Source organism: Arachis ipaensis, chromosome B07, assembly GCF_000816755.2.
Source record: "Arachis ipaensis cultivar K30076 chromosome B07, Araip1.1, whole genome shotgun sequence".
Taxonomy (NCBI): domain Eukaryota; kingdom Viridiplantae; phylum Streptophyta; class Magnoliopsida; order Fabales; family Fabaceae; genus Arachis; species Arachis ipaensis.
The window spans coordinates 118,317,208-118,326,766 of record NC_029791.2 but is presented as its reverse complement, the minus strand read 5'-3'; the positions used below and the strand labels follow the sequence as shown (position 1 = coordinate 118,326,766).

At 38.9% G+C, this 9,559-nt stretch overlaps 1 protein-coding gene across 1 annotated transcript; it reads left to right on the top strand.

Annotated features, from left to right (window-relative positions):
• Positions 225-2,706, top strand: LOC107606034 (BTB/POZ domain-containing protein At1g21780). The gene is made up of 4 exons (XM_016307999.2): positions 225-509; positions 593-738; positions 1,565-1,680; positions 1,919-2,706. The coding sequence occupies exons 1-4, from the start codon at positions 391-393 to the stop codon at positions 2,522-2,524; spliced, it is 987 nt and encodes a 328-aa protein (XP_016163485.1). The 5' UTR covers positions 225-390; the 3' UTR covers positions 2,525-2,706.

Genomic DNA, 9,559 nt, shown 5'->3' with positions numbered 1-9,559 from the left:
GTAATTTGTAAAAATTAAATCAAATTATAATTTTAATCAATTTATAATTTAAATTAAATAGAATAAACGGTTAAATTTAAATCGGTTTGCCAATGAGTAATAATTCAAATGGCATAATCTCCCATACTCATCTAAAAAGTTGCGGGTTCGAGTCTTCCTATATTTGATAAAAAAAAAAATTAAATCGGTTTAGATTTCATCCCATATATATATATGAGGCACGTAGGCCATTCAGGTGACTCAGGACTGAGGACTCAGGAGAGTGAAACAGTATTTGTGTCTCTTTCAATTCATCATCATATACAGAGAGATAGGGATAGGTAAACCAACATAGCACCCTAAGTCAAACTGCTTTAGACTCAGTCTTCTTCTTCGTCTTCTCCTTTTGCCATGGCCATGGGGGATTCAAGGGTTGACACAATTGCACGCTTAGCTCAATGGAAAATCGATAACTTCGGACCTTGTTCCTACAAGAAATCTGACCCTTTCAAGGTCGGAATCTGGAATTGGTATCTATTCTAACCTAACCTAATCACCATTTCTGTTCTCTCTGTGATTATCGTAATCATCAGTTCATCCATTTGCTGATCAGGTACTTATCCATAGAGAGAAACAGGTACCTCTACATACACCTGTTTCCAGAACCTTCTCGTGTCTCCAAGGAGCAGCCACCCGTTGCTCGTTTCATTCTTCGTGTTTCCAATGCTGGCTCTTCCCGCAGGTTCTATATTTCCCCTGGTACGTACTCACTCGATAACACAGTTTCCAAGTAATTGACTTGACTTCAGCCTCTTAATTATGTGGCTCATATGATATCTGTTCCTCTTGTTTTGTGAAAATGGTATAAAGAAAAAGGGCTAAACTTTTTTGGTTATTTGCATGGAGATATAGATAGGGCAAATTGATTAAACTATAGGTTCCAGGGAGTAGTATAAATTTGTAAAGTGAAGTAGGTGCAATAAACTTTGATTTTGTTCTTGGAGCAGGACTTGTTTGGTAGTGAGCTTGGAAGATAATAAATCCAGATCATCACCCTCCTTAGAAGAAACTATCGCTTTATTACTTTATTTTTGTGTTATAAATAAAAGGTTCCTGATTTTTGTATTCTAATATTCCACAAATTTCAGTAGAGGCAGTAATTTGTTGCATTTAACCCCAAATTGGAACTGCTTTACTGTTAATGTGACCGGAAAGTCAGAAACACATAGATAAACAGTGTTTAATTCAGTCCTATTCTGGCCCATAAATGAAGTTAGCAATGCATGACTAAAATTTTGTCCGTATCGGAATTGAGTCGGCCTAAGGCAACCACAAAACTCTCCCAAGCCCTTATCTATGCCTCATGTTATGAGTGTTGTCCTCTGGCTTAGTTTTGTTTGCATTTGATTTTGATGTCTTTCTTATTCTCTACCACTTTATTTTCCAAGAAGAAATAGGGTAATTTCATATTGCAACTCAAAGTGGTAACCAAGGTGTTTTTGAGATTGTAATAGCAGTTTTAGGATTGCACAATGAAGTTGTAACACAGCTTGATTCTTATTTCTTTTTGCTTTTGATGCTGCAGTCCATGAAAGGATACTTAGGACATATGATGACTTTGTCTGGCCTGTTGATACTTCATTTGTTGGTCGCTTCATTATTGATGTTGAATTTCTTGACTTGAAGATATGCCCTCTGAATGTGAGTTCCTATCCCTGAATAGTTTAACAATATTTGATATTGGAGTACCTAAACAATTATATTTTCTCTTTAGAAGTACAATGGTTTCCCTTTAGGTGGTGTCTTGAAACAACTTTAAGATAATACCTGTAATTCTATAATAGAGATACAGGTCTTGAGAATTGATTTTTAAACTAATTTTTGTACCTGCAAAAACAACACTGCTGCTTAACCACTGTCCTTTTTCTTTTAAACTCAGGGTGGGGAAGCTAGTTCTATATGGCCATCCGAGGGAAAATTGCAATCCATTGCATCTCAAAGTACTCTTAGTTGCCTCTCACGCATGCTTGATGATGCTATTCATGCTGACCTAACCATTATTACAGCTGATGGTACATTGAGAGCTCACAAGGCAATCTTGTCTGCAAGTTCGCCGGTGTTCCAGAGTATGTTTCATCACAACCTGAGGGAGAAAGAGTCATCTACTATCCATATAGAAGACATGTCGCTAGAATCTTGCACGGCTCTTCTAAGATACTTGTATGGAACAATCAAGCAAGACGATTTCTGGAAACACCGGCTTGCATTGCTTGGAGCAGCCAATAAATATGACATCACCGGTCTCAAAGACGTGTGCGAAGACAGTCTGCTGGAAGATCTTAACTCCGGAAATGTTCTCGAGAGGCTCAACGAAGCTTGGCTTTATCAATTACACAAGTTAAAGAAAGGATGCTTGACCTTCTTATTTGACTTCGGAAAGATATATGATGTTAGAGATGAAGTAAACAACTTTTTTCAGCATGCTGATAGGGAGCTAATGATGGAGATGTTTCAGGAAGTGCTCACAGTTTGGAGACCGGTATAAACTAACATGGGAAAACTATTTGCCCCATGAATCTTTGTGAATATGGTAGATTATTCATTATTGTGATACAATAATCATATTTGCTCTTTACCTTTACTTTATCATTTAATAGTTGGTGTTTTTCATATAAATTGTTGATTATCACTACTTTTCGTTAATCACTCTGGAAGTTCCTATGGCTATCATTGTTCACATTCAAATATTTTCAAGTTTTCAAAATATTTACTAAATTTTTAATTGAGAACAATCAAGAGATCTGCTTAGCAGAAATGATGATCAAATTAACTTAATTTTAAGTTGAAACTAATGGTAAAAATAAAATGCTTAAATGAAACAGTTTTATCGCACGCGTAGTTGGCAATTCTCCTTAAAATTGTTGGTTATTCAAATACTAATATTCTAATTACAGTTATGCTATTTGTATGTTAAAGGTTAACTACTAAATTAGTTATCCTACATATAATTAATATATAAGAAGGTATTTAAAGAAATAAAAAATAACACACCAACAAAAAAGAAGTGCCTATTGATTTTCTTTTAGATTTATGAGAATGCTATAAGTGGAGAGTTGGTTAGAGTGTTAATTCTAATGTAAAACAAATAAAAAATATTCATCACCTAATATATTTTGTATATTTATATTATAAGTATAGATATTTGAATATGTAAAATTGAGCGAAAAATTTGGTGATGAGGTTCACTCTCGTGCGAGTATTTGAATCATTTTCTTTATATATTACTTTATCTTTTTATATATAAAAAAAAAGCAGTTAAAAGAAATGATCAAGATACAATGTAATCATATATGGGTAAAATTAGATGTGAAACATGATGATATGACATATTATGATATATTTAATCTTTCAAATAGTTTATCTTAAAATGAATATTAATGAATGAATATAGATAAATGAAAGAGAATTGAGGGTTGTTACGGTGGGTAACCAGAGATTAGTGGGCCGGATGACGTTGGTTGGCCCAAACGCGTGAGGGAGGTGGCTATCGAGTGCACCTGAAACTCGGTGTTCCTCCGTCCGACTTGTGCGTGTGGAAGAATGGGGGGTGGTACCTAAACGGTGCATCCTCATTAATGATTGCCCCGATTTTACCATTATGCCCCTAACGTTCTTATAAATATTTTCCCTCTCTTTCGTTGTTTCGTTTCTGCAATCTTTCAAATTTTTCTTGCATTCGTTCGTGCTGCGTTCTTGCGTTTTCGAAGGCTTTTGCTTCCAACCCTTATTTCCGGATAAAGGTTAGTTCTTTAATATGCCTTTGTAGATAATTTTGATTTGTAGACTTTAGTTTCGCATCCTCCTCCCTTTAGAGACCGTGTTGGTGATTTTTCTTTTCCCCTTGTAGGTTTGTTACCCCTTTTTTATAAAAAGAAATGGCTTCTGTAGATGCTCTCTCTCACTGGGTTGATGTCACGGTCTTAGGGGAGGAGCCCTCTGTCGATTCTGAGTTCATTACCAACCTTCGCACTCATCACAGAATTTGTACTTCTGAGGATGACGAACCAAAATACGAATTGGTAGTAACGGGTCCTGAAGACCGGGTTTGTTTTGGAAGAGTCGATGAGGCGGCCCCTCATTTTTTCTTTATGTATGAGTGCATGATCACCCGTTTGGGTGTTTTTCTTCCTTTTTCGAATTTTGAGATATCTGTTTTGCGTCACTGTCGAGTCGCTCCCACCCAGCTTCACCCCAACTCTTGGGGTTTTTTGAAAATTTATCAATTTGTCAGCCAGGCTTTAGAGTTCCCGACTTCTTTAAAGATTTTTTTCCATCTTTTTCATATGACAAAACCCTTCAGTGGGCTAAACAATAAACAACAGTGGGTGTCGTTCCGAGCCATACAAGGTCGGAGACTTTTTACCCTTTTTGACGAGTCCTTTCATGACTTCAAGAACTACTTTTTCAAAGTGCAAGCTGTAGAGGGTCACCACCCCTTTTTCTTGGATGATCATTCTTCTCCCCGATTTCCTTTATATTGGCTGGAGGCCTCCCCTTGCGAGAAATATGGTCTGGATGACTTAAATGAGGTAGAAGCAGCCATTGTGGGGTTCCTCCGAGAAGCGTGGGGGAGGGCCCCATACTTGGATACTAAAAAATTTCTCCAGGGGTCGTCGACCTTTGTTCAGTCACAATTAGGTAGCTTTTTGTGTTTCTTGCTTATTTTCGACTTGCAATTTCTTTTACCGACTTTGTCTGATTTTAGCTACCAATTTGTCTTTGCAGAGATGGCGAAGAAAAACGCTCAAGAGTCTTACCAGAGGGTTCAGGAAGCCAAGGCAAAGTCTCGAGCCAGGTCTGGAGGTGTTAGGATGGTTGTCTCTCCCCCTCCTCCTCCTCGGAACGTTGGGACTCCTTCTCAACCTATTGTAATTTCTTCCTCTGCTTCTTCTCTGCCACCCCCTCCCATCCGACCTACTCCCGAACCAGAGCCAAAGAAGCGCAAGACCTTAGAGTCTGGCGCTTCTGGTGAGGCGGACGCTCTTGCGTTCGTCCGAAAGAACATCTATCCTCATGCTCGTATGAGTATGGATGATGTTTCTGTTCGGCACTACCTCACTACTGTGGTTGAGGAGAGTCTCAAGACGGCGGGGGTTTGTGGCAAACTCTTGGATATATTTGAGAAGACTCCCATCAGCTCTTTAGGGACGACCTCGAGGGTCGAGGAGCTGGAGGGTAGGCTTCGTATATATCAAGAGCATGAGAAGGAGTTGGAGGGGAAAGTCGCCAAACTGGAGGGGGAGAGGAACAGCCTCCGAGAGAAGGGGCAGAAGTTGCAAGCCCAATGCAACATGGAGATGGATTTGAGGAAAGCAGCGCAAGCCAGCTACAACAATTTGTTTGCTGATCTTGTGTCTGTAAAAAATGACTTGCTGAACGCTCGGAAGGCCTATACCGAGTTGGAGGACTCTATTGCGGATGGTGCTGATGAGGCCTGGAGGATCTTCAAGGAACAGGTCGGAGTTATTGCTCCTGACTTGGACCTTTCTCCTTTGGACCCTGATAAGATTGTTATTGATGGTGCCATCGTGGATCCTCCTGCCCCCATAGTGGAATCTGAGTCTGATTTAAAGACTCGGGGGCAGAGGATCGTAGAGTCCCCTCCTCGCTCTAAGGACGCTCCGAGTTCTTCTACCGTTCCTCCGACTTCCTCTTCAACTCCTGCTCCTGGCGTTCCCCCTGACTCTGCTGGTGGTGATCTTCTAAAAAAGTGATTTTGGCTATTGGGGCCCGGCCTGTGGACCCCTCTTTTTAAACTCTTTATATTTATTTGTTGGTGTTTTGAACAATTTTTTGGCCTTTTAAGGCCGTAAACAAAACAGTAATGCCCCTTTTTAATAGGGGTTTAATTTATCATTAAATAAATACCCTTTTTGGATAAGGGTTTTGAGTTACCTTATGCGCGCATGCTTTTCGTGGTTCCTTTGACTCTTTGATCTTTTCTGGAAAAAATCTTTTCTTTGGGATTTGCCTGCTTTTCTGAATTTCCTTGATTCTCAAGGCAGCCTTTTTCTTAGTTTTTCCTTATCTCTTTTTGTTATTCCTAGTACTCAATTTTGTTTTATTGAGTTTTTCGTGACTTAGGCTACTTTTGCGATTCATTTTTAATTTTACTCGGTTTCGCATTCCGCCCTGTGGGTCGGACTGCTCCCGAGTTTATCATGATCGACTTCTATAGCCTCTTTACACCGACTTGTACCTCGTCGTTTTATCCTGACGACCATCTAGATCGGTTCATGGGATTTTTACGTTTTGTCGAGCTTAAATCGGTGCGTTTCGTAGAAAGAAAAATAAAAAGGGAATTTTGAAAGAGATATTTAAAATGAAAGAGTTATTTATTAATTGAGGAGGTACCTTATTGCTACTAAGGGCTTTTGCTAATTTGCTTCCCTTAGCCCCTACTGTGATGCCTCGTTAAAAACCCTTCTTCAGAAAAAACCCTTTGATTCTGGGAAAAAATCATGAAGCTGGGAAAAGAGTACATCAGGGAGTAGAGTCTTGAATCAAGCTTCTGTTATTTCCTCCTGGCTTGGTACTTGCTAGCTTGGATAGGGCGTCTGCTCTGCTGTTTAGATCCCGAGTTATGTGTTTCACCTCGGTTTCTGCAAAGCGCCCCAGGAGCTCCGAGGCTTTCTCCAAGTACCTTTTCATAGTTGGGTCTTTTGCCTCGTATTCCCCACTTATTTGGGAGGTCACCATCTGGGAGTCGCTGTATACCATCACTTTCGTGGCACCGACTTCTTCAGCCAGCTTCAATCCTGCGATCAAGGCTTCGTATTCTGCCTGATTATTTGAAGCTGGGAATTCGAACTTGAGGGAAACTTCTATCTGGGTTCTCCTTTCATCTACCAATATTATGCCTGCGCCACTTCCTGTTTTATTGGAGGACCCATCCACGTAGAGTTCCCAGGTAGTCGGTTTGTCCTCTTGATCCCCTGCATATTCAGCAATGAAGTCGGCGAGGCACTGGGCTTTAATCGCCGTCCGAGTTTCATACTTTAAGTCGAACTCGGAGAGCTCTATTGCCCATTGTACCATTCTTCCTGCAATATCCGTCTTTTGGAGGATTTGCTTCATGGGTTGGTTCGTGCGGACTCTTATTGTGTGAGCCTGAAAGTAAGGCCGTAGCCTTCGAGAGGCTATTACTAAGGAGTAGGCAAACTTTTCTAATTTGTGGTACCTTAGCTCAGGGCCCTGTAGAACTTTACTGATGAAGTAGATTGGGTGTTGCCTGACCTCCTCTTCTCTTATCAAGGCTGCCGAGACAGCCCTGTCTGCCACGGAGAGGTGTAGGATAAGGTCTTTTCCGGCTATAGGTCGGGTCAAGATAGGAGGTTGGCTCAAAAACTTTTTGAACTCCTGGAACGCCTCCTCGCAGTCGGGGGTCCACTCAAACTGGTGCCCCTTTTTTAGTAGGGAGAACAGTGGAAGTACCGACTTCTGGGGATGAAGGCTGGTACTGGGGGAGGGCCAACCCCTTTGGGTTGGGCTTCTTTGCTTGGATCCTGGGCCTATTTATTGGGCCAGGGTATGAACAAGGGTGAAACAGTGTCATGGAAATTTGAGCATAGAAGAAGAAGAAAAAAAATTAAAACAGTGAAGAAGAAACAGAAATAAAAAAAAGGGTCAATATTAATGAGATCAATCAACAATTATTATAAAATTTGATGTTAGTTGAGAAAAAATGTGAAAAGTGAATATATAAAGTAATTAAGAAAAATTAATTGTAATATTTAAAATTAATTTTTCATGTTGTTAAAAATTGAGTTATGTGATATATATGTTAATGAGGTTATCAGTGACTAAAAGAATGGGTGGTTGAATCTTAGTTTCTTTTTCTATTGTATAGTACTTTTATTTTCTTACATAAACATAGAAGATATTTTTACTTTTGTCTCGTACCGAGTTGAGAGACATTTTCATTTTGTCTCCTAAGTAACAGAAACAGAATCGAAATAGAAAAGAAGAAAACATCAGATGTATTCTGGTTCAGCTACTTGGTGCAATATAGCCTACATCTAATCTCCATCAGAACTATGATGGAATTTCACTATCTCTTTTTCAATATTACAAACACCAATTCTTTCTTAGGATCTACCCAATTATATCTGGGACAAATCCAGATTCTAACCCCAATCTAAATTTGACTAGACCTCAATCTAGCTTTCAACAGCAAAGTGTTAACCCAACTTGCAAGGAAATTTTCACAGGATTATGACACAAAACAGAAATATGTACAAAGCAAACCTGAGACATCTTATGATTTTTTCTCCTAGTCTTACTCACTGCATTTTACCTCTCATTGGCTTTTTCTTATAAATATCACCATGTTTGTCTTTTACAATGAGACTCAGATAAATCAAAACTAAGAAAAAGAAAATACTTAAAGTACTACATGAAGGAGAAGAACTCTAACAGTTTGGATAGCTATAAGAGTGAACTCTGTGCTTTTCACTTACTCTCTTTACTTTCAACCCTTGGCCGTTCACCCTTAATATAGAAGAGTGAAGTTTCCAAGGCTGAATAAGGTCCAACCTAACACTGTCTTCTTCTCCAACCTCAGAGACTAGCAGCGACTTCAACAGAGAGGAGAGAGAAGATTGAATCTGTTGCATACAACTCACTTTTTCTCTCTCATCCTTTTTCTTCAAACTTCTTCAAAGAGCTTGACTTTGGCTCCAAGTTTTAATTATGAGCGTTGATGAGCTTCTGAACCAAGTTGACTTCATATTCTCCATTGTTACTTCTTTTGTACTTGTGACCTTGTAGTTTCTTTCTTAGTTCCTCGGCATAGCACAAGTGAGGAAAGAAAATTTTTGATGTGCTTGACCGAATGAGATTTACTACTTGACTGAAACCCCCTCCTTTTTTGCTTTGATATGGCAACAATCTTTTTGCCTTTTTTCAAAACCTATCTTTTGTAGTTTTTCATTTTCTCCTTTCTTCTTCTTTGATTGAGTGATGTGACCGAAACAAGAAAGAGAATAGAGAAGTGATGGCTTTTAGTGGAAGTTTTAAAAAACTTAATTGAATTGAATTTGAAGTTCGTTACCAAGAGTGAGAGAACCGTATGAAACTTGTGGTCACTTGGGTTCATTCTTTTAATTCATGGACTTGTGATTGGGCTTGTCTTTTCTTTCTTATTTTAAATTTCAGTCACTATATTTTGGATCAAGTCAAGACAAATTTAAATTGATGGACATGGACTTATTTATTTGTTTATTAGGCCAATATAGAGTTTAGATTACTTTCCTGTGCACCGAACAAAATTCATTAAACAAACAATTTTTCAGCTGAGGCCTTGATTCAATGGCAGCATCACCTGCCTTGCTAGGAGCTGCATCCGGGTTCGAATCCTTAGTGAAGAATATAGAACCCATATTAATAGTGTACCCATATAGTGTGTTGTGTGAGTGTGTAATACATGGGTGTAATACCTAGGATTGGGTTGTCCAATCCACTTGACAAAAAAAAAAAAAAAACAAACAATTTGAAATAATATTTTAATAAACATTTAATT

Coding starts and splice junctions, on each gene's coding strand:
- LOC107606034 (XM_016307999.2), top strand. CDS start 391: ATGGCCATGGGGGATTCAAGGGTTGACACAATTGCACGCTTAGCTCAA. Junction 739..1,564: donor CAGGTTCTATATTTCCCCTG/GTACGTACTCAC, acceptor TTGATGCTGCAG/TCCATGAAAGGATACTTAGG. Junction 1,681..1,918: donor TGAAGATATGCCCTCTGAAT/GTGAGTTCCTAT, acceptor TTTTAAACTCAG/GGTGGGGAAGCTAGTTCTAT.